The sequence below is a fragment of the Narcine bancroftii genome, chromosome 13 (assembly GCF_036971445.1).
Source record: "Narcine bancroftii isolate sNarBan1 chromosome 13, sNarBan1.hap1, whole genome shotgun sequence".
Lineage (NCBI taxonomy): Eukaryota > Metazoa > Chordata > Chondrichthyes > Torpediniformes > Narcinidae > Narcine > Narcine bancroftii.
In genome coordinates this window covers 15,782,531-15,808,713 of record NC_091481.1, presented here as the reverse complement: position 1 = coordinate 15,808,713, position 26,183 = coordinate 15,782,531, and the positions used below count along the sequence as shown (strand labels likewise).

General features: G+C 38.9%; 1 protein-coding gene across 1 annotated transcript in view; it reads right to left on the bottom strand.

Annotated features, from left to right (window-relative positions):
• dnajc2 (DnaJ (Hsp40) homolog, subfamily C, member 2) overlaps nucleotides 1-26,183 on the bottom strand; it is a 42,034-nt gene that overhangs the window by 3,167 nt on the left and 12,684 nt on the right. The window contains exons 7-13 of the mRNA XM_069908635.1: nucleotides 18,186-18,251; nucleotides 11,604-11,695; nucleotides 10,921-11,042; nucleotides 8,745-8,894; nucleotides 5,451-5,539; nucleotides 2,456-2,525; nucleotides 1,435-1,616 (exon numbers count right to left, since the gene is read on the bottom strand). Of these exons, the coding sequence (XP_069764736.1) occupies nucleotides 1,435-1,616; nucleotides 2,456-2,525; nucleotides 5,451-5,539; nucleotides 8,745-8,894; nucleotides 10,921-11,042; nucleotides 11,604-11,695; nucleotides 18,186-18,251 (771 nt within the window). The remainder of the gene's footprint in view (nucleotides 1-1,434; nucleotides 1,617-2,455; nucleotides 2,526-5,450; nucleotides 5,540-8,744; nucleotides 8,895-10,920; nucleotides 11,043-11,603; nucleotides 11,696-18,185; nucleotides 18,252-26,183) is intronic.

Here is a 26,183-nt window from a genome sequence, read left to right as displayed (position 1 = left end):
CAGGAGATGATTGTGGACTTCAGCGCAGTCCTCATTGAGGGCTCGCCAGTAGAGAGAGTTAAGCACTTCAAATTCTTGGGGGTCAACATCGGAGGTTCTGACCTGGAGCCTCCATGTTAATGCAGTCATGAAGAAGGCTCGCCAACAGCTATGTTTTGTAAGGAGTTTAAGGAGATTCGGTATGTCACCGAAGACACTCGGCAACTTCTACAGGCGTACCATGGAGAGCATTCTGGCTGATTGTACCACTGTCTGGAATGGAAGTGCCAATGCACAAGATAAAAGGAAACTCTCGAGGGTTGTTAACTCAGCCTGCAACATTACAGGCACCAAACTTCACTCCATCGAGGTTATCTACAAGAGGTAGTGTAAGGTAGCCTCAAAGACCCCCAGCACCCAGGTCACGCATGCCCTCTTCACTGCTAGCATCAAGATAAAGGTACAGGAGCCTGAAGACTAGCACTCGGCAGCACAAGGACAGCTTCTTCCCCTCTGCTATCAGATTCCTGAATGAACAATGAACCAGAGAACCTACCTTATTTTGTCTTTTTCTTGCACTCATTTTATTTATTTCGTAAACATTTTCACTGTGACGCTGCCGCAAAACAATGAATTTCATGACATGTTCATACAATAAATTCTGGTATATACACATCCAAATAGGACATTTTTTGATGGAAACATTTAATCTTTGGTTTCATAACATTATACTCTGTTCAAAAACCATTGATAGCGGATACACTCAGCAGGTTAGGTCGTGCTTGGAAACAGAATTGAACTGTTAGGTAAAGAACATTGTTGCAACTTCAGCATAACCACTTCTCACTCCTTGACATTGAGTGTTTCCGGCATCCATTTTTATTGCAGCCTTACTGATGCAAATACACCGTGGCATAACAGCAACATACTCAGCTGAAGTGAAAATGCCACCAACTCTTTTCTGAGACAGACGTGATCAGGTCTGTGGAGAAATGCTACTCCCTTGGAAAAATTTATTACCTTCAGTCTGAGAAAATTAAGTGGGAGAAGAAAAGCAATAGGGCCTCTCGACCTAGAATAATTAAGAACTACCATTATATAATTAAGGTCAGAACAAAAAGTGAAATGTACAAAGGTGGAAAAGGAAAATTAACGGAAAACCCGCTTGCATTCCAAACATTTTCGTAAATCTGTTCATCTTGTACTGCTGCCAAAGGAAAATTTGTGGTCAGCACCCAACAAGTGGCACCCCCAAGGACACAACCCATAAGTAAGAAATGTGGGGACACAAACGTGTTGCTTAGGATTCCCTCCTTTAAGTTGAGATTTTACAATCAGAAATTAATGGTACCAGGAGCAATGCAACTTTCTCAGAAACCACCATTCACTTTTGCCAGTGCTTCACCCAACATTAAGAGAGAAGTCATTTGTTCAATTCACGTTGCCATGTATTACCTTGCATTAGTTCCAGCAGGAAAGAGATTTACGCCTTTTATCAGGAGCTGCAAGTCATCCTCAAGCCAAGCTTTGCTTCCTCCTCCATAACCTGCAACATGATCTGAGCTTTTTGAAGCCTGCCGCATTCGTGCTTCTGCTTCCTCCTTCTCTTTCGCTAACTGTGCATTCACCTCTTGAATCTTGCCAAAAAAAAGGTTAAAATTAGATCACGGTTTAATTAATTCCCTGAAATCATCTTTTCCACAACTACATCCGTTTTTTGCTATCACTTTAGCACCCATAGTGGAATTGGAATTTTGAAATTGAAGGAGCTGTGGTCGTGTAGATTGTGACCACACTAAAAGCATTGCAAAATTCAAGTACTCGAATAGATTAATTCGTTTGACTACAAGGATTTAACAGCTTGATTATTAATTATTTATTAATTTGATGGAGGGCAAGGATCAGAAATGCTGCAAAAAAAGTCGAAGTTTTTATGTGATGAGAATTCATGAAAAAAACAATGTGAGAAAATGTTGAAGAATAGGACTTTAAAGAAAACATTGGATCAAAGGGGAAGGCTCAAAATGATGCCAAGAAAAAGGAGGAAACTTGAGGCTTGGGCAAGCTTCAGAATTCAACAAGAGGCACGTGTGCGCACACACACTAATAATGGATATTTTATGTCTGAGGCAAGGCAAATTATATGGGGGTAAAAGGAAGTGGCAGAGAAGTAGAGAACCAAAGATCAAAAGTTAATCAGACACTTAAATTAGTATCTATATATTAAAAAAAATTAATCGACTGAAAGGCAATAAATCCTAGGGACCTGATCACCTGCAACTGAAGAGACAGTAGCTATAGTAATACAAGCACGAAATGAATTTAAAAAAAAACTCACCAAAATGAGATCTAACTCGGATACCATTTTGGTACCAATTTGGTCCCCAAACACTCGTGCAACCCAAGCCATGTAACCAAATTTGGCAGATCATGTGCCAACGTAGTTTGCACTACCCCAAACATGTTATAATCACACCTGTTTCTGTATTTCAGCTTGGCCTTCATCCCTTGTACTTGATGCAAGTATTTCATTTAAGGTTTGCAGGCTAGGAGTAAAAGGTAGAAAATATATATATTAAAACTTACCCAATACCCGTGTTCTTGTGCTGTTAGAACATGATTCTACCATGTACGATTAGGCAGAAATTATCCAGTAATTAAATGGGCATAGATATAATGAATCAGTGAGCATTAGCAGTTTTTGATTTTAAAAAAAATTGTGTGTTATATAACAATGTAAAATAGTTAATTAACATTTATGATAAATAAGAAATATTTTCCAAATAGAGATTCAAAGCAAAGACATTTTAAAAGCCTGGAGAATGACAGATTTCAACAAGGGTATCAAAGGAGAAAAGAAAGATATAGATGGAAATAATATATTTATGATTGTCAGAGAGGGGGGGGGGTGAATGTACAAATGAGGCAGCAGCAAATGGGCAGAAGGAAAGATTAAACTTGGCAGCTTTGACAAAATCCTTTATGAATGATACTATTTTTTGGCCTAACAAATCAATGGCAGTACTGTACATATTTTCAACACAAGCCACCTCTCAGCGCAAATCATGAAATCCTATTATTCTTTTGACCCTATTGAGCTTTTCTTTAAATATTTATCAGCTCGCTTCTTCAACCACTGAAAGATCACAATCTCCATATTTTAATTCCTCTGTTAGTAAAGGCAACCCAAGCTCCTTACTGAATTTACAGTAAAAACCCTTGTTATCCTGAATTCAAGCAATCGACAGCCTCAAGGAACCAGCAAAAATATTGTGAAAAACAAATTCAATAGGTTAAAAAATTACGGAAGCTTAAAATTGGCATGCCTCGCGGTTAGTTCACCAATCCATGCAACAAGCAATGGAAAAATTCACATCACTTATCTGGCATCTACCAATCCCCCATGGGTGCCAGATACCAGGGGTTTTACTGTATTATTAAATACCTTCTAAAACAGTCCCCTTTTTGTTTGATAATCCCACAAGCAGAAATATCTTCTCTGAATTCATTTCACTATTTTCCAGAGTCTTGCATGTAAACCGTCTTAATACAATCTATTAATCCTTAGATTCCCAAGAATCTGGAGGAACTCAGGTCAGACAGCATCAGGGTTGTGGGTCATTAGATTTAAGGATGTTCAGGAGGAATATGCGGTGTTGTTTCTCGTTCATGTTTATCCTTGCCCTGATAATGGATGAGGCAAAGGACAGAATTCCTTTGTTACCTGAATTCTTGGTATCAATTTTATATTAATGGCTTCAGGGTTTTCTCTTAAAGTCCAAGTACATTCTTTGTATCCTCATTTATGAAAATAATTCTCAATTTTAAAGCTTTCACTTTGAAAGAGACAGCTGTCTGTTCAGTTTTCCATTTATTTCTGGTAATGTTGGTGTTAATCCATTTGCCAACCCTTCCAGTAATAATGGAATTCCATACAATACACCCATGTGCAATTTAATCAAACTTGAATACAAGTTTAGAATAAGTAACTGGCCAGTCAACCATGCTGACCATTCACCCTTCTGCATTAATCCCAATGCCCAGTGCTTTGTCCATAGTTCTTTAAGGTGAAGCAATTCAAGAGTTAAATGGACATTCCTTAAATGCTGTCCCAGCTTCAACTCTCTCAGGCAGTGCATTCAACGTACTTTCCACTCTGGGTGAAGATTCCTCTCACATCCCCTCCAAATCTCCTCCCCCTAAACCTCTAATTTTATCTACCTTTGATATGGGGATAATTTACTGTGGCCTACCCATCTGTACCCATTCAGTCACATCCTCTCTAACCACCTACACTCCAGGGAGAACAGTCCTGGCTTCTCCAGTCTCTCTTCATTAATGAAACTGCTTCATTCCAGTGAATCTCCTCTGCACCTTTGCTAGCACATCCTTCCTTTACCTGGTGACCAGAACCGCACACTATATTCCAGCATAACCACCTACTCTGCATTCAATGCTTCAATCAATCGCTAGTAACCTATATGCCTTCCTAACCACATTGTCTTCCTGCATTGCCACTTTCACTAGACTTCTAGTTCAAGGTCCTCTTATTACTTAATATTTACCCAAGACCCTACCATTTAGGATGTCCTAGCCTTAATACTCCCAAAATGCATCCCTTCATATTTGAATAAATTAAGTTCCATCTACCATTTTTCAGCCCATTTCACCAACACATTCATATCTCTCTGCAGCATGAGATAACCTGCCACACCACCAACAACTCCTCCAATCCTCACGTCATCTGTAAATTGAATAATCTTATCTCCCACATTTACATGCCATTCATGTATATCACAATTAAGTTGTAAGTTTTCAATCTTGCTGCTCTTGATAGCCATGCTTTATTTTTATGACTGACATATAAAAACATAGTCATCTGGTATCTGGGTCAGAACGATTAGACTGAATGCAGAAAGTCGTTCAATTAGATCAAAGCCAGGGAGCAGCTTCAAATAATGGTGAAAGTATGGATATTGTGACACAAGTAAATACTATTAGCATGAGTTTACTTTTATTTGCTATTTATATTCCATTTAAAGTAATGGAGAGTGAATGGGGGTGGGTGGGACAAAGACAGTTTTCCTTTATTTGCCCATGTGCTCCACAGTTTTAAATTCATAAACAAACAAATCACATGTAATTAAAGTCCACATTTCAGATTTGATTCCAAGTTATTTTATACATTTTGGTTTGACCATGTAGAAATTACAGCACATTTCAGAACACCATAATGTTGAGGATATTGGACTTCGCAGGTGTTTGTGATAACTCGTGTATGTTTAATTGCTTCATTGGTGCAAGTTTAAAAAAAAGTCTTTATCCCAAACATTTGTCTCAAGGATAATGTATTGAGATGCTGGACATGGATAGAAAATCATTTTAAAAAAAAATATAAAATAGCAAATCATTCATCTAGCCTAATCAAAAATAAGGAAACGAGCAGATAAGCAATTTAAAAGTATATTTACCTCACTAATTCCAGACGATCACAGAGTTTCTCCACATCCTCCATCATTTTCACATTTTCAGTTTGATTATCAGTGAAGTAATTCCAATTCTTTTAAAATTTAAAAAGATAGAATCACTCATACGTAATCAGAACACAAAAGCAGAAATGACAATAACTTCAGAATTTACCAGTACTTTTTTTTTTATATTCCAACGCACCTACACTGAAATGGAAGCACCACATAGAACACATACAACAGAACATAACTTCAATCAAATTTAGTACAGTACAACTCCGATTATCCAAAATAATTAGTTATCTGAAATTTTTTGGACCCAGAAATTAACAGTGACGTCTGTTCAGCTCTGAAAGTTTTTTTTCGGATAATTGAGGATTTCAGAAAAATCAGAAATTCTCATTTATTCAAAAAATTTTGAAGCCAAAATGTTGTCATTTCACCTCTGAAAAAAAATTGGATGAATGAGAGTACCCAAAACAATCAAAAATCCTCAGTTAACTGAGTTTTTTTTTTAGGAACTGACCTTACAGGTTGAAAATTTTTTTTAGAATTTTGAAAAAGCTTCTAAGTAAAATTTCAAGTTTTTAGTGTTGGATTTATCTTATTTTGTTCAAATTTTTGGGTGAGAATTAAACATTTTTTGCTTAAAAAGCCTTCCCTTGTTGTTTGTGGTTGTTTAAACACTGTGACCAAGTGATTTGCTGTTGCTACTGGGCTGTTTTTAAAAATGACCAGTTCTACCAAATAGTCCCAGTCCCAACCATTTCAGATGATCGGAGTTGTACCGTATTTGTTTATTAGCTGATAGTTTATATGTACTGATGATGATATGTTTATTTGTATATTAAGCACCTCACTGACAAAAGGCAAAGGAGGAAAAACCCAACACCCAACCCCAACCAACCAATTTTCCCCTGCAGCCGCTGTAACTGTGTCTGCCTGTCCCGCATCGGACTTGTCAGCCACAAACGAGCCTGCAGCTGACGTGGACTTTTACCCCCTCCATAAATCTTTGTCTGCGAAGCCAAGCCAAAGAATATTAAGTCATATATTAAGCACTTCATTCTTAAAGGGATAGATCAAAAACAGGAAATGTCATTTGATTCTCTTTCCCCAATTGCGGACATGCTGGAACACACTTCTGCAATCACACATTCAGATAGATAAATTTTGCTCAGAACTAACTAGATAACATTTCTAAACTGCCAATTGATCGCCTGGGCAGGGCAGCTTTGTCTTCTGTCACACTGACCTTTGGACTCGTCTCGGACAACATCACCACAGAAAGCAATACAAAATTAGGGTGAAAGATAAAGTGATGAAGTTAGTGGACCCAAACATATAGTCTTTGTATTACATTCCAGTCACTCAGGTCATTATTCTTTTAGACTTTGTACTCAAAGTCTACATCTACAGAGGTTTAATATCACAAGTTTACATTTTGTATTTATCGTCCGAGAAACAATTTCGAAAGAGTGAAGAGGAAAGGAGAAGCATCAAAACTGAGTCAGTGACCAACTCTGCAATTTTTACCCATTGCAATATTTGTGTTGTAAATTGGCAGCTGGCATCAAGAGTGGAATAAGTGAAGAGCAGAAATGGATTAAATTGCTAGAAATGTGGTGTCAGTTAAAATAACAAGTTCGATTAACATTACAGTGTACATCACATGATCCGATGTGCAGATCAGGTCAGCTAATTATGGCTAGGCAATCACTGGTTTTGAAATAGTGGAGAGAAAGCTAAAACAACAATAATTCCAAAACCGAGAGTATCTGTACTTCTATAGCGTGAAAATTAAGTCGGTCTTGCTGTTTGGGAATGACTAAATTCAGGAAAGGGGAAAATAAATCAAAGCCAACAGAAACACGTAGTTACAAAGTGAGAAAGTAGTTGTCATCTTCCTCATTCCCTCCCCCCCAAGCTTTCAGTTGTCCCATAAATTTGTGGGGAGAAATGGCATAGTGGCATTGACTACCAAACTGTAAACTCATATTGAGTTTCGATACGAAAGTATTTAACTGGGACTGGGCAGGTTAAGACTCAAAGTGACAAGATAGAACTGTGCAGTAAAACTCTTCTATATATCCCTTTCAACCAATTTATAATCACAAAACAGACAAATCACAAATACATTGATAGGAAGCAACAAAGGGAGAGAGGGGAAAGCATCATGGAAGACTCGGCTGAAGGTTTTTTTGTTTAAAAGACTGCTACAGAGTTACAAAGAAGCAAGAAAAGGGAATTTGGAGGAAAGAGGTATAGAAGGCAGATCTGTTGGAAATACAAAATGGAGGACATAGATAAGATTTTTGGAGGAAACAGGTGACAGTTGAAAGTACTAATGAGTCATTAAACTATATTCTAAGTAAAAGGTCCAAGACAATTTTGAAAAACGGGAGTTATTCTCAAAGCAATACTACGAAATCAGATTATCTAGCCAATTATTATATTGTTATTGGATCTGCCAATGTGAAAATAAGACTTTCATCTTGGGGGAAAAAATGAGGAAACCCCTATTTAAGAAGCATCACAAGGACTAGAGCAACTGATTCACCACTGTGCAACTGACACTAACATCAGGAGAACAGGAGCCATGAAAACTAGTAAGGATAGAGAAACAACTAATAAACTAGGGATCAATCACGTAAAGATTACCATTGCAAAGGGAAAATGCTAAGAGCCAACAAGATCACCACAGGAATTAGAATAATCCTTGATGGTATCAAAGGTGCTTAAATCGGACATTTTCATGAACAAACAGCAGGGATTGAGTAGACTGAGTATTAAACAGATGACTAGTAGTTCACTATTATTCTGGTAAGAGCAAGGAAGATAACAGACAAGGTCCAGCTAAATGAAATGGATATGTTTATCAACTCTACAAATTGAGCAACTATTTTTAGGGAGAGAGGCAGCAGCTGAAGAAAAAAAAAGTGCCGTTAGCTTTGTAATTACTGCGCTTCCAAGGGCATGTAATAAAATGCACCCAATCTTAACTCTGCCTTTGATTTGCAAGACCTATTAGACAACTACCGGCAAGTTTACTAAAATGACAGACATTTGGAAATTTTTTTTGCCATTTAAAAAAATATATATATACAAGAGATTTCATGCCATCATGCTGGATAAACTAGGTTACACCCAGCTTTCACAAATTATGCCAGGAAATCTTGTGCTCAACCTATCCATTTCCATTCATTAATGTGCAGATAAGTACATTTATTTTTAATCTTCTTGGTTGAAATTCCCAGAAATAACCATCCTGGCTCCTGAAACGACATTTCATCACACCTTACAGACTGTTCGCAGCTTTTGCCTTTCTTTCTTAATTGCCTTCTTCTGTATTTCCTTTTCCTTCTTTGACTGCAGTGCCTGCTGTCTGGCCTCCTCCTCTTCTTTCTCTTTGGCCAATCGGGCAACTTCCAATTCAGCTTGTTTTTGCTGATTAAAACACGTTAAAATGACACTGTGATTCGTGTAATAAAATTTACTGCTTAATGATATCGTTAACATTGAATAGCAAATTAAACCGCACAAAAACCACTAATTATTTAGAATATTCCAATATTAATTGCCTTATGATTTTTAATTTCATAATGTACAATAAAGTAATTGAAGACTACTTTAATTTTATTGGGAAAGGATTAGTGTAGAATTTCTATAAAAGCTTGACAATCAATACAGACTACAAGGGGTGACTCGTCTATTTCCCTGCTAAGTGACTAACTCTTTAACAACAAAAAAAAGTTCCACTTGATTACAAACTCAATCTTTCAGATTCTTAGGGCCAAATGTGTTATCAAACTAGTGGCATGCTCTCAGGGTTGGTGATATAGCTTCATATTTGAAAATCCAAAAGAATGATTTGAACAAAGGAAACAATGTTAGATTGTTCCCAATCTGGTCAACAATATGGATTGTGAGGAGGGAACAGAGGCTTCAATGGGATGTAGACCGATCAAGTGAACTCCGGGATATGATAAATCATATTGATTGTTTTCTATGACTGAACCCCACCCAGGCTTACCCCATAACGTGGGGCCACCTCCATTATAAATTTATACAAATAGCAGATTTGCAACTCTTCAGCCATTGTATTGGGTTTGCCTTCCTCTTGCCCCACAGTCCTGTGTTTTTCTTCATCCTAATGACGGCAATCTTTTAAAAAGATATTGAATCTAAATTTAACTCCCTCCCATGGAAAAACATGCCCTAATGAATAAATCTAATGCAATACATTTTTCCTGATCTTTTCCATTTTATTAAATTTTTGAATGCTTGTCATTCAGTCATTGACCAGAAGTTCCTCTATTCATCTGATTAAAACACGTTAACTCCAAAACTTGTATGATGTTCTACCCAGGCTAGATTTCAACATGCAAAACTACTCGGTGCTTTGGTTAAAGTTTTGTTCCTTAATTAATTCCTTCTTTATCCTGAATCCATATCCTCATTAAAACTGATAGTCATGCCTTGTTTCAACCCACTTTTTAAACATTCTTTTAATCCAATTTAAAATTTTATACATTTATTGCATCACCCTATGTGGATAGGGTTAAAAATGGACATTTCTTTGGCAAAAATTGAGTTATCCACTCGATAACAAGCAGGCAAGTTAATTAGGAAATAAATAAATCCAAGATCTTGACCAAGTGGCCCATAAGGTCTCAAAGCTGCAAGAGACAAGGTAAACAACATGGGAAGACAAGACAAGCTCATCTTGTCAAAAGAAATTGGGACTATCTCAGCTGGCAATGGAAAGATTAATCTTTGTGTCATCATTAAAAAGGGTTTCAAAATTAGCAGACTTATTTGTATATAAGCAAGATTGCAGACTTTTAGACTTTAAGAGTGCAAGCAGTTAACAAGCTTGTGGAACTTCTTGGGTCTGAATCACAATTAATGCCAAGGATCCAAAAGTTTCTCCAGACCATGTGTTGTTAAGCCAGTGTTCCCAACAGACTCGTTGCTTTACGTACCCCTATGCATTGATAGAATATGCTTAGTTTTGTTCTCGTATTAAATACATATACACCTTTATTCCATGTTTGTTTCTAATACAAGTTTTGCTTGTGAATAGAAGTTTTTCTTGTAACTTTGCTTTGTCTAAGTATCCTCTCTCCAACCATTGATCCAAATCCTTGAAACCTGTTGGTACTGTTACACATGACCTTTAGGACAATTTCAGCAAAAGAATGAAAAAACACAGGACTTTGGGGCAAACCCAATACAATGGCTGAAGAGTTGCAAATCTGCTATTTGTATAAATTTATAATGGAGGTGACCCCACGTTATGGAGTAAGCCTGGGTGGGGTTCAGTCATAGAAAACAATCAATATGTTGGTACTGTCACAAAATTGACAGTTAAAGCATAAAACTCCCATGGATTTTTAAAAAAATTACTCATGGAAATGAAATTGTAACATATTCAAAATGAAACCAGACATCCTCAATTTTTAATGCTCACTTTCTCCCTTTCTTCTTGCTCTTTTCTTTTTGCTTCAGCCTTTGCTTTCTTTTCTCCTTCTTTCCTTGCTTTTTCTTCTTCTTTAAATTTTTTAATTCTGGGGTCACAATTGTAGGCAGTATCTGTAAAACAAACACAACATTAATGTCTTCCCTCTGGAGATTTTACATTGCCATCCACTGACAGACACCTGTTTGAAGGTTATACACACCAATTAAACTGTAATCGAAATGAAATAGCTACAAATACCATATATGCCAGTGTATCAGATAGTCTGAACTCTAAAAATGTCATCCCAAAACCAGGGGTCGTCTGATATGCCAAGCATAAAATCCAAACCTTAACAGTGCTCCCCTGCAAGGTTCATCCGCCTAATATGAATGCTGTCAGCTCCTTACAGGCTTTAAATGACCTGTTGAAGGAGCCAACATCAGTTTATTTTAAAATGTCAATAAAATTTAAACCTTTACTGGGTAATTTTCTTTTAAAATATTATGATCTAGCACTTTAAATGTGCCTAGTGGCATCACTCCATTGATCAGCAGCAAGTGCCAGACCTGGGATAGTCTTTTCAGTGAGTATAGCTCCAAACCTACATTTTAGGTGGAAATTCAGGGGGTCATCTTACACAGATCATCTTATATGCTGCCATATACGGTAGCTTGATCAGATGTAAAACTTACCAACTAGTGTCCTTATTCTATTCATTTCTTCTTTTTTCCTCTGTGCCCGAGCTGCTCTGTTCTGCTTTTCAATCCACTTTCTCTCGTCTCGGCTGCAAAGAGAGAAAAAAAAAATCACCAAAAGAATCAAGACTAGATTACTGATCCTCTTTGATCATCGAGTGAATTAGGACAGTGTTCCAGGTTACGCTGCGATTGTGATGAAATGGCCCAATCTGTGAACTCATCACAGTGGGACAATACACCACAGTCATCTGATTTACAGAGCTGAACTAAAAAAAAATTACAAATGGATTAATAGTAACATCTATTAATAAAGCAAATTTAAAACCATGAAGCAGAGAACAGCTGAGAAAGAAAGTAATACTTAATCTTTTATTTTTGCTTAAATTAATGAAAATAATATCCTGCCAATTTTTTTATTAATGTCAGTGAGATTCACAGGTGGAAGTGAGGGGTTGGAGTGATGAGACGTATTATAATTCATTGGTGATGGCTATTCAGGGATTATTCAGGGAGGATGAGAGCCAATTATAATTGATTTGTGAGATTGGAAACAATTACCCTTATACTTGATTAGTGAACCAGTAAGAAGAAGATAGGGAAAGTGAGATAATTATTACTAGCGATGGAGATAAATTTGATTATGTTGGTGAAGGGAAATGGACGTGAATAGTGAAAGAAGGATTAGTTGTGACAACAGGATTCCACTTACAGCAAATGATAATCACTTTTCTATGGCGTTACTTAAAAATAGATATTGGTCCTTGGTCCATACTCATTTCTCAATACCATTGCTCCAACATCACATCATCCATTTGGCTCTAACTCCTCGAATAGAGAAGCACTCCCTCGGCAACCCTTCCCACTGTCCCCCCACTCCCTTGATGCTATCCCTTGGCCCCCATTTTCAACGGGGGCCATACAACCCCCTGGGTGGCCACTGACTTAAATCATAAAATATTTTTTATGTAGTTGGTGGGAGACAGTACCAAAGAAACAAACTAAATGACTGCTTGATAGGGAAGGGAGCCCATAAATTATGAGCAGAGTCCTAAGGGGGCCATAGCCAAAAAAAAAAGGCTGCCTTAGACAATGAATCTTTCAAAGTGTTATGGAAAACTCGACATAAATGTGCATCGTTATATTTAATCTCTGTTTTGGAAGAGTGTTTAGTTGATTGGATTTTAATTTGCTTTTGAAAGCATGTGAAGTGCTCAAACTCACTTATCCACTCCCTCAGATTCTAGTGGGGTAGCAATTGTTTACTAAGTTTACTTCTCTCATTCAACTCCAAGCTATAGCAAAACTTTGTAAAATACTCAGGTAGTGAGTGTCTACGAGCTATTGGAGAAGAGATTTACAACTTCTGACAGAAGACTTTAAAATCATAGAAATATAGAGGCAGACATCAACCACTCACTTAAAATAATCCTTCACTAACTTTTTTTTAACGTAATGACACATTTACATCAATTCGTCCCAGTTTCTACCACTCATTCATACACTAGTGGGAATTTACACTGGTCAATCAACCTACCAAACCACAACTTTGGGATGTAGGAGGAAACCAGAACAGAGAGGAAGCCTTTGTAGACACAGGGAGAGCATGCAAACTCCACACGGGGAGCACAAGGCTAGAATCAAATCTAAATCTCAATAGCTGAATAGCAACAACTCGATTAGGTGCAGAACCGTGCATCCTCATTCAGCTTCTGATGCTCTACTTCTACATTTTCCAGTCATAGCAAACGGTGTCCACCCTGAAAGTCCTTTTTCAGAATAATGGGTTTTTGGTCTCCTCCTCGATATTTTTAATTTCGGAGAAAATTAGACCATCATTCTTAATCTACTGTCTCAGGATCCTGAGGATCAGTCTAGAGAATCTGCATTGCAGAGACTCCATGTGCCTTTGTATGGGTGCAGAGAACAGTCAAAACCCCAGTTACATTACTGAAGACCTGTCTCTTTGGCTTGGCTTCGCGGACGAAGATTTATGGAGGGGGTAAAAAATCCACGTCAGCTGCAGGCTCGTTTGTGGCTGACAAGTCCGATGCGGGACAGGCAGACACGGTTGCAGCGGTTGCAGGGGAAAATTGGTTGGTTGGGGTTGGGTGTTGGGTTTTTCCTCCTTTGCCTTTTGTCCAGAACTAACTGTACCACTAACTAGCTGTTCTAGTGGAGTCACTGGCATCTATCCAACAATATGGTATGCATTGTTCTGGATAATAATCACCCAGTCTATTCTTAATCAAAGTGATGGAAACTGCCTTGATGGTACAAAGTGGAATTTCCTCACCAATAATCTATTCTCTAGTATCCATCTGGGTTTTGCCATGACCACGTCATTCAAAACCTCATTGCCTGTGCACAGATTATTGTGCTCAAGTTCAAAAGAGAGGCAGCAGCATCTCCTCCGGCCAATGGAAATCAAAGAGAACATATTCCAGTAGCCAAAGTCATGCCTCATACAAAGGAAGATAGCAGTGGTTGTTAATCAATTGTCTGAACTCAGGACTGTGGAGCTTTATGGACTATTGTCTTAAGTACAAACGGGTTGTTGGGAGACGTGGCCAAAGTCTGTTGGCTGCTGGAGACGAACTCTCAACTGGCTGAAGGGGTACCAGGTATTGGAACCGGGCGCTGAAGGGTTTCTAATCACATTGGAGGTTCAGATCTGGAGCTCGAGTTGCTGATTGTTTGGACTGGAGTCTTGTGGAGGTGCAGAGGCTGTGGGAATGCTGGAGGTGAATCCACGGATACTCAGTGACTCTGGGGGGAGGGTGGGGGATTCTCTTTTGCTTCTCTTTCTCTGACTGTGAGGCGCCCGGCAATTTCTGCTGATGGTGAATCTGTCTGCCTTACAACAAACTTAAGACAATTTTGTGTAATATTACATTATTTTTATTACATGACAATAAAGGAATCTTGAAGTTCAGTTGCTTTATCAATGATCTTTCTTCCCTTACAAGGTCAGAAATGGGGTGAGGAGAGGGTTTACTGATAAGTAAGAATCATATTGAACTACATTCACAATTCCTCGGCAGATAAAGCAGCCAATCCTTGCATAAAGCAATACTGAGATAATAATCAGGCATGAGCTTTATGTATCATAAAAGTGTCAGCTCATGAGGAGATTTAATTAACTACACCTGACAACTCAGTTTACCCCACATATCCCCTTACAAATGTGTTTTGAAATTGTTGATCATTATTAAACTAATCATTCAGGAAATATGACAAAGTTTGTGTAACAGCTTATCAATTTACATTTGGCATTTAATTCATCAGACTGTTTCTTCAAAACACTTAAGGCCAAAATATTCTTCCGAATGTGGTGCCCCAAATTCCAAATGCAGTATTGCAGATTTGGTTAATCTATAAATGCAACATAATTTTTACCTCCTGGTACACTGGTCAATGCAATATAAAACTTTTTTTAGCTTAGTTAATTATTTTCTGTTTTTATCCCTGATAATTTAAAAGGTTTGTGTAGAATAAAAATGGTGGAATGATGGACTTCATTATAAATTATTCCGAGCTCAGTCTTTTTAGGTCCAAAGTAGATCAGCTCACATTTTTCAACAATGAAATCCATTCACCAGCTTTTCCAATTTCCTAAATCAATGCCAAATACAAGAAATAAAAGATTTGAATCACAGCTAATTGGTCTGTTTTTTCCACCTGATCCAAAGTATTCTTTATCTCATTACTATTAACTTACTTAACCTAACTTAAGCCCCTTCTAATTCTAAGTGCACGTGTATGTAATGTGTGTATAATGTCAATCTCACTTCTCATTTCCCCAAGTTCACTGGTTGCATGCAATTCTTATTGTGGACAGGATTTAACATTTATAAAGTTCTTGTCGGTTTTCAGAGAGATTTGTTGTTCGCTGGACACAAACTGATTCCTTATAATTAGCCATGTCAATGTCTTGCTGAAGAAACTTGCCCCATCAGGGATTTCCAGATAATAACCTCTTTCTTTTTCAGGTCACCACAGAGTTCCTTTTTGCTTCTCTTATTTCAAGTGAAACATTAGGCAGTCAGTCCTCTCCTCTTGTTTGGACTTCAAGGGCTTTGACCAGGCTGAACTAAGCACTCACAATCCATCTCCCAAATGGGTTTTTTTCCACAAGCTTGCCAGCTTGTCCTGTTCCAGTCCCAGCTGCTGCTGCTGAACTGTAGAACTGCAGAACTGAATTCTCTCTCTCTCAGAAGAGCCTGTTTGACTCTCTCTGCTTGCAAAACCACATGACACTCTTAGAACAGCAACCTGCCCTCAGACAGACTGTGCCTCCGAACCTAATCCTCTGAGTTCTTTCATCTGTTGCTTTTCAAAACAACAATCCATTAGTGAAGTCCTTGGGGCACTCCCCAAAGCTTTTGCAAAGGCATTCAGAACTGGATTGTCTGGCTTGAGCAGAGGTTCAGTATTTTAAATGAGATCCGTTTTGAAGTGTTGTATGTGACCTACACTAAAAAAAACTGCCACAATTTATCTCCCAAAATCATATATATATATAATATATGTGTATACATATATATCATATATATATATGTATTCATATATATCATATATATATTTTTTTTTTCTTCTTTGGCTTGGCTTCGCGGACGAAGATTTATGGAGGGGGTAAAAAGTCCACGTCAGCTGCAGGCTCGTTTGTGGCTGACCAGTCCGATGCGGGACAGGCAGACACGATTGCAGCGGTTGCAAGGGAAAATTGGTTGGTTGGGGTTGGGTGTTGGGTTTTTCCTCCTTTGCCTTTTGTCAGTGAGGTGGGCTCTGCGGTCTTCTTCAAAGGAGGCTGCTGCCCGCCAAACTGTGAGGCGCCAAGATGCACGGTTTGAGGCGTTATCAGCCCACTGGCGGTGGTCAATGTGGCAGGCACCAAGAGATTTCTTTAGGCAGTCCTTGTACCTTTTCTTTGGTGCACCTCTGTCACGGTGGCCAGTGGAGAGCTCGCCATATAATACGATCTTGGGAAGGCGATGGTCCTCCATTCTGGAGACGTGACCCATCCAGCGCAGCTGGATCTTCAGCAGCGTGGACTCGATGCTGTCGACCTCTGTCATCTCGAGTACCTCGACGTTAGGGGTGTGAGCGCTCCAATGGATGTTGAGGATGGAGCGGAGACAACGCTGGTGGAAGCGTTCTAGGAGCCGTAGGTGGTGCCGGTAGAGGACCCATGATTCGGAGCCGAACAGGAGTGTGGGTATGACAACGGCTCTGTATACGCTTATCTTTGTGAGGTTTTTCAGTTGGTTGTTTTTCCAGACTCTTTTGTGTAGTCTTCCAAAGGCGCTATTTGCCTTGGCGAGTCTGTTGTCTATCTCATTGTCGATCCTTGCATCTGATGAAATGGTGCAGCCGAGATAGGTAAACTGGTTGACCGTTTTGAGTTTTGTGTGCCCGATGGAGATGTGGGGGGGCTGGTAGTCATGGTGGGGAGCTGGCTGATGATATATACACAATATAAAACACAACATATTCTATCACAATACTGTACCTCTTAAATGTTGTGAGAGTACCTGCATCCATTACCCATGCAGACAGTGCAATTGAAATTCCAATCATTCTCTGCATGTAATTTCTACATGGTCAAACCAAAATGGAAACAAATAACCTTGAATAAAATCTGTAATGAGCACTTAATTACATGTGAATTGTTTGATTACTAATTTAAAACTGTGTCGTACAGGGGAAAATAAAGGAAAAAGAGTTTTTAAAAAAATAGCCTTTAACCATTAAAACCCTTACCGCATCCAGCTTTTGATACCTTAGAAGAAGAGAATAATGAAATCAGGATAGCAATACAGAGAGAAAAGTCTGGAATGGTTGATTATCTAATGACATCATCAATAAAGATGCATGCTCGCCACTGCAATGTCGGTAATGAAAATAAGTAAAGGTGGAAACCTTAGATCCATGTGTCACATTCTGGCAATCAGTACATCTGTTAACTCTAACCATCAACTCTGGTCCTTTAGCCAGTTTCCAAGCATGGTCAATAATTTCAGGACCATCAAGGTAGTTGACAGTCTCTATTGAGGCATTTTAACATAATTCATTTTGGAAACCCATATAAAACTTATTCCCACATACTCCACCCAGGTCACTGCCCTTTTCACAAAAATGTCAGGAATGTCAAGAAAGGTTTGCCATTTTACAAATATTTGCTGGTTTTCTCTGACGAGCTGAAAATATGGAAGGCATGCAGTCATTCGACTCTTAATTATACACCTCCAAGAACAGATGTTACGGGGTCTACAATTCTCTTGCTCTCCTTTCTAAGATAGCAGAAAAATGTACAGTTTTAGTGCCTAAAGCAATGGTTTCCAAATCAAAAGAATTTTGGTAAATACTAATAAGGACATCTATAGCTTAACTTCTTCAATTAACACCCTGGAAGGAGAACCATCTGGCTCTAGATCACTATTCCTATTTAAATGCACTTTTGTTCATCCTCTTAATGAATTTTAATGCTTAGCAGAGGATCTGCATACAATTTTCATAAAATAGGGTAATGGCTTTGAAAAACATTGATTGAAACTTAATGAATGAAAGATTACATACCACTCTGCTTTTTCTTTCTCTTCTTCGTCCAAGTAAGAAAATTCCCGCCAGGAGTCAAAATTATACCTAAAGTTGAATATTAACAATAAATCAGATACAATATGCATCAAATTCACATATGACAAGTTATTTTCAAAGTGTCAACATCAAACTGAAACTCAATTCAAGTACACAGATGCCTAAAACCTCCAACCACACATCCAGTTACCAAAAACACGCAGAATTTTACTGGCATTATTGTGGTCGGAACAATCTTCCAAGCTGTCATGGGAAGGGATAACCAGGCGGGCGAAGGAAAAGATTTAAAAATGTGCTCAAAAGTGTCTTAAATACATTTTAAAGCGCTCTAGCAAATATATTAAACACAATTTTAGCCTAATAAAATAATAACAATGACTTGATTTGATTGGATTGTGCTTCTCTAAATAACTAGCTATTTCCTCCTTGATTATAGACTCCAGCTGACTTCCAGGCCAAACATTTTGGCAGTTTCCGCAAAGCAGGACGTCAAGCGCTGAAGAGCTGGCTCTGAATGGGCAACTAAAGCGGCATCATCTGCAAAGAGTAGTTCACGGACAAGTTTCTCTTGTGTCTTGGTGTGAGCTTGCAGGCACCTCAGATTGAAGAGACTGCCATCCGTGCGGTACCGGATGTAAACAGCGTCTTCATTGTTAGGGTCTTTCATGGCTTGGTTCAGCATCATGCTGAAGAAGATTGAAAACAGGGTTGGTGCGAGAACACAGCCTTGCTTCACGCGATTGTTAATGGAGAAGGGTTCAGAGAGCTCATTGCTGTATCTGACCCGACCTTGTTGGTTTTCGTGCAGTTGGATAATCATGTTGAGGAACTTTGGGGGACATCCGATGCGCTCTAGTATTTGCCAAAGCCCTGAAGAAAACTGAGGTCCTCCATCAGCCAGCCCCCCCACATCTCCATCGGGCACACAAAACTCAAAACGGTCAACCAGTTTACCTATCTCGGCTGCACCATTTCATCAGATGCAAGGATCGACAATGAGATAGACAACAGACTCGCCAAGGCAAATAGCGCCTTTGGAAGACTACACAAAAGAGTCTGGAAAAACAACCAACTGAAAAACCTCACAAAGATAAGCGTATACAGAGCCGTTGTCATACCCACACTCCTGTTCGGCTCCGAATCATGGGTCCTCTACCGGCACCACCTACGGCTCCTAGAACGCTTCCACCAGCGTTGTCTCCGCTCCATCCTCAACATCCATTGGAGCGCTTACACCCCTAACGTCGAAGTACTCGAGATGGCAGAGGTCGACAGCATCGAGTCCACGCTGCTGAAGATCCAGCTGCGCTGGATGGGTCACGTCTCCAGAATGGAGGACCATTGCCTTCCCAAGATCGTATTATATGGCGAGCTCTCCACTGGCCACCGTGACAGAGGTGCACCAAAGAAAAGGTACAAGGACTGCCTAAAGAAATCTCTTGGTGCCTGCCACATTGACCACCGCCAGTGGGCTGATAACGCCTCAAACCGTGCATCTTGGCGCCTCACAGTTTGGCGGGCAGCAACCTCCTTTGAAGAAGACCGCAGAGCCCACCTCACTGACAAAAGGCAAAGGAGGAAAAACCCAACACCCAACCCCAACCAACCAATTTTCCCTTGCAACCGCGGCAATCGTGTCTGCCTGTCCCGCATCAGACTTGTCAGCCACAAACGAGCCTGCAGCTGACGTGGACTTTTTACCCCCTCCATAAATCTTCGTCCGCGAAGCCAAGCCAAAGAAGAAGAAAGATAGACTCCAGCATATCATGCATAGATGTTCAGCTACCTGGCCTAGTTTCCCAATTTTATGGCTGTCTCCAATCTTGTGCAAGGGAGTCATCATTGCTGCTTTGTAACCAGTCAGTGCCCACTCATCATTCAGTTTGAAAAGCCAACCGATGGCTCGGCTTTGCAGACACTACGCATTCTTTGATGTAGGCCATTAGTTTTTCCAAATGTAATCCCTCGTGGGAGGGATTTCACAAATTCTGAAACTAGACCATTTGTTATCGGAAACATATGCAGTGACCTACACTATGAAGATTGATGCAGAGGATTGGTTCTTTTCCATCATTAATTCTGCTGTCTCACCCTCTAGAGTGTTTATATGCCCCAAGAAGCTCTGCTGGTTGTTTTGAGATTATTTGTTGTTTTTTTCCCCCCATCTCATTAGATTTTTAGCCTCTCACTGTTGGATCCTATTAAATTCCCACTCTTCTGGTCTACCACGAGTTTTTGCCACGCTGTATTCCTTTGATTTAATATTATTTCCTTAATCTCTTTTACCAATGATAGAAGGTTCATCATTTTTATCATTGCCCTTTCTAATTGGGATAAATTTCAGCTGTTTAATTAAATTAGATGCTGAAATATCTGCCATTGGCAAAGCTACTTATTGACCTTTCCTTTAGTTTTATTTTCCCAGTCCTCTCTAGTAATTTTTTTTTTTAAATACTCTGCAGGGTTGCCACATTTAAAAAAGTTTTAAAAAGCACAAAAAGAACCAAAAATCTTCTAAATTTTTCTGCTGCCAACTGATTCAAGAAAGTGCCAACTTTCTGCCGTTTGGTGCCAAAGGCACCAAATCTGACAGCCCTGAACCTTGAGGACTCTGATTTCAAGACGCTAGGCGTTCAGCCTCAAATTTTACCTGCAATTTTACCTTGCTGTGATCATGACTTCCCAGGAAATCTTTAACTAAAATATCTCTTTTTAATCCCATTTGCTTACAACCAAATCTCAAACAGTCTTTTCCCAGGTAGGGTCTATAATCGCTTTGAGAAACAATCCCAAATGCACTTTGTAAGTTCATCTTCCAGTTCCCAATTTGATTAGTACAATATGCAGGTAATCTTCATCAATAATTACAGGCCCCTTCCTTTCACATTTCCCCATTTATGCTTCGTCTAATCGAAATATAGCACTTTGGGTGACCGATAAACTACTCACACCCTTCTATCCCTTATTTGCACCTTAAACCAATTCCTCCTCATAATCCACCACATCTTTGGTCACATGGGTGCATTTGGGCTCATGCTGTTACTGCATTGTATCTGTGAATTAAAAAATCTTCCATCACTACTTACCACTGCACTATGTTCTTTGATTAACAACATTTTTCTACTCTTTCCTGCTTTGCTTATTCTTTTTGAATAATGGGTTCTCCATCCTGGTTGTGTTGCAACAACATCTCTTAGTTTAGTCAATTTAGAACAAAGACTCAAAGCAAGACTCCAAAACATTAGTAAGACCACCAAACTTGTTCGTGTACACCAAAAATAAGGCACATAGCTTCAGGAGGGACCAAAAAATTGTGCAGGGCTTTTGAATTACTTTCAAAGTTCAATCTTTTATCAAGTTGGCAAGTCAAGAAGTCAGTTTGCACACAACAAAATACTAGGAGGGGCATCAGTCAAGATAAAATTCTTCACTGCAAAATGCTGGAATCTTCAGGGGCAAACCAGTCAGCAGAGGATATCAAGTCAAACACAAGGTACTCTAATAGTTTCTGAGTATTAACTGAATAATCAGCCAGGTGAAGTGCTGGAGTGTTGCCTGGAAACTGATGATTTATCACTGGAAGACAAATTTGGCAAGAACATCTCCACAATCTCCCAACAATACTGGAGCACCACAGGACTGCATTCTTAGCCCCCTGCTCTACTCACTTTACACCCATTACTGTGTGGCTTGGTATGAGAATAACACCATCTACAAAATTGTTGATGATACCACAGTAGCAGGTTGTATAATAGGGGGTGATGAGTTAGCATACATGAGGGAGATTGAAACCTTGGCTGAATGTAGTACAACCCCACACTAAAACCAAGGAGACGATAGTGGATTTCAGGAATGGAAACTAGATGTACAGTCCAGTGATCATCAAGGGATCAGAGGTGGAGAGGATGAGCAAGGATGACATAGCGGTTAGCGCAACGTCTTTACAGTGCCTACAATTGGGGTTTGAATTCCATGCGGTCTGTAAGGATTTGTATGTTCTCCTCATGTCTGCGTGGGTTTTCCCTGGGGGCTCCACCATTTGCAAAGTACGGAGGTGCAGGTTAATTGGGTGTAAATTTGGCAGCATGGACTGTGGGCCAAAATGGCCCGTTACCATTCTGTATGTCTAAATCTTATTAAAAAATTAAATTCCTGTGAGTCACTATCTCAGAGAACCTTTCCTGTTATCGGGAAGAATGTGGTGTAAGTGCCACAAGACTCACACCACCAGCCTCAGGAATAGTTGCTACTCCTCCACCACCAGACTCCAAAACAAACGTAATCAGAGACTCATTTAAGGACCCTTACTTTGCACATTATTTATTATTGAATATTTATTTTCTGTATTGCATTGCCTTCTTGTTTATATTTCTTTCTTTTGAACTGTACAGTTTATTTTTTATTACCAATAAGTAGAAACTCTGCCTGGCCCGCAAGAAAAGAATCTCAGGGTTGTATGTGATATCATGTATGCACTCTAACAATAATGGTAAACTTTGAATTTGTTACAGACCACGTTAACTCGTGTGATATATAACAAAGAAAATTATTCTGACTGATATGAGAGGAAATGCAATGATTTATAATCTTAACTCTACAACAAACAGTTCTAACCAACCCAAAAAAGAGCTCTAATTATGAAGCATTTCTCCAAAGAAGGAAATATTTGCAATATTTTTGAAAATCAAATTTTCTGTTCGTGATCAAAATTTAGGGAAAATCTTATCCATTTCCTGCATTTTCAATTTTAAGGATACAATGGATGTTCAGCATATTATATCTATAGCTGTTAAATCTCTGAATAAGCTTTGCTCCAAATTACGTCTCAATTTTCTCACCCATGTACGAAACATAAACACAAGGGGCACCGCTAAAACAGTGGAATTATAACAATGTTTATTTTCTATTTCTGCAAATTCAACTTAAATAAACTAGCCTTCAATTTGTGTGAAGAAATTCATGGATCAAATTTACTATTTTAGGATCCATTTTGATTTTACCAGTTTCCAAATAATAGTAGCTGTAAAATGCCATCTTTTGAATACGGTGCAGGGCATGATGTCACACAACAGATCAATGCCATGATGATCTGGTGAATTCATTACTCAAATAGCTACTACCATTCATTTACCAGAAGGAAGCAGCTTTGAATATGTGACACAATGATAATTAAAAGATTTATAACAAACATGTACATCAAGATGCAAGAGAAAGAAAATGATGAAATAAGCTGTAAACCCAAACAAAAGTGGGAACAAGATCTAAACATAAAGATAAAAAATGAAATACGGGAAAAGCTATGCTCTGAAACTATGAGAAATACAATAAACCCGAGGTTACGCATGATACAATATAATTGGTTACACAGGCTATATATCACGTCCCAAAAGTTAAATAAATGGGACCCAACGGTATCAGAGAGAGGTTTTTGCTGCAAGAAGGAAACAGGAACAACAGTACATGTAATTTGGGCATGTGAGAAAGTGAAAAAGTTTTGGGAAGATCTAAATCAGATATTAAATAAAATCACAAAAAGTCACATACCAAAAAATCCAGAGATCTTTCTTCGAAGCAATATAAATAGTAAAGAATTAGGCCTCAAACTGAATGAAGCGTAAAAAAGATTTATTATGATAGCCTTAGCTGTAGCAAAAAAATGTATAATGTCAACTTGGAAATCAGAAGAGAGCCTGAGAGTACAGCAATGGTACATGGAAATTAATAAATGTATTCCATTGGAAAAAATAACATATAAATTTAAAAAATAAAGTCACATTATTTGAACAAATTTGGGAACCGTACATGGAACACAACAGAGAGGGCCTATCGCGGACCTCCACCCCCTAAAATGATAGAATGAGAAGAAGACGAAAAGAATTGACCCAGTGTGTAAAAGTAGATGACACGATTTTCTTGTTTATTTTCATTGTGTGATGACATTGTTTAATGGGTTTGGAGAGGGGTGGGAAGGAGGGAGGGAAGGGAGGGGGAAAAAAAAGGACAAAATGACACTGTATATTCAAGAGGGAAATGTTTGTGTGTATTTTGGTTAATATGGTTCATAGTGTAAAAAATTTAAAATTATTAAAAAAAATAGCTACTACCATTCATTAAACATCTGTCATTTTGTTATGAGTTAAGAAACAAGTGAAAGCTTTGAAGAAGAAGACAGTATAATAGTTCTAGGGAGTCAAGAAGAGCTTTGATAGGGTTTAACGAGCAAATAAGGAACAAACGTTTCCAGGGTCTTCAAATCAGTAATGAAAGGGCACTAATTTATTATTAGCAAAAGAACCAGAAGCAACATGAAAGAAAAGTTTCCTTTTTTAACCACAACATCGACTGTACATGCTGTTGTATAGGACAACTTGCCATAGGACGACCTTGGTATTTCCACGCAAATTGTTGGTTTTGAGCAAAACCCTTTGTATAAATCGAGTGCCGCCGTTGCCTGCCACCCCCCCCCCCCCCACCACCACAAACAACGTGGCACTTACCATTGACCAGTGGATGCTGTTAAAAGCAAACCACAATATTTTAATAACAAATGATCATTTAAAGGTTGAAATTTTCTTTTGCTATTTTAAAATAAACCAGCCGGCTCCTTCAATAGGCCATTTAAAGCCTATACAGAGCCGACGGCAGTTGGACCCCATGGAGGAGAGCTGAGACTTCACAAGTAACTAACAGGGCATGTGCAGGATTGCGTTAGAGCCAGTGGAAAGAGGGTAGCAGTATAGAGACTTCGCCGTTAAGTTACGGATTTTAGACCCCTGATTTTAAAGTGAAATGTTTAAATTTTGGATCATCCTATAGAATGACATCTACGGTAAGCTGGGATTTGCCCCATATTGTGTTGGTTACATATTCAACAGAATCTTCTATAATAAATGAAGAAAAACACTGATGGGCTAAGGAAAAGGAACAAGGGAGCATAGCTAATTGATTTGAACTTTAAAACAGCTGGTTGGTTTCCTGAAATTTTACTTTATTACCAAAAAACATACAAGATAAATAAGAAATTTATATGATTTTATGCCACTCATGATATCAATGGGAAAATTTAGCAGCCAGAGTTCATACACAAAGTGTCATCAGTGATATGATAGGGCACAGGTCACAGAGTAAGAAATGTGTTCTGAGAGGCAAGAAGATTTTTCAGGTCAAATTAGCTCAGATGGCCGGGACCAGGTGGTAAGCCCACATTCGGGGCATTGGGAACTCCAATGGACAGGCGGTCGGGGCATTGGGAGCTCAGACAGGTGGTGGCCGAGATGAGGGTTTGCGGTTGGTGCATTGGGAGCTCGGATGGTCAGGTAGTCAGGGACAAAAATGGGGGGGTGCGGGGTGTCAACTTTTACATGGGTCATACGGAAAACATGCAATTTCTGGTCAAGAAAAAGAGGGGTCAACTATTACACAAGTATATATGGCAAGGTCTAAATTGTATCAAAATTGAATCTATTAACCAGGACATTTCAAATTTAAATATTGATTACACTATAAAATACTATTTCAGAATATTCCTCATTAGGAGATAGGGAACCAATGCAAAGTCTGCAGACAGATTAGAGGAAGTCAAATTATAAGTGGTTTAATTACAAGGTTGCCACCCATGGACTCGGTGTCAAAGTGATTGTTACTGGACTGGTAATTCTGAGGGGAGAACTAATAAAATATTTTCAAACATCTCGGAGGATCTGTCCTGGGGTCTCCATGTCAATGCAATCACAAAGAAGGTTTGCCAGCAGCTAGACTTTGTGAGGAGTTTGGGAGATTTGGTATGTCAGCAAAGACTCTTGCAAATTTCTGCAGGTGCACCGTGGAGAGGATTCTGTCTGGTATGGAAGTGCCAATGAACAGGTGAAGAAGACTAGAGAGTGGTGAACTTGGCCAGCGCCATCACAGGCATCAGTCTCCACTCCATCAAGGACATCTATAAAAAGGTGGTGTCTTAAAAAAGCAGCCACTATCCTCAAG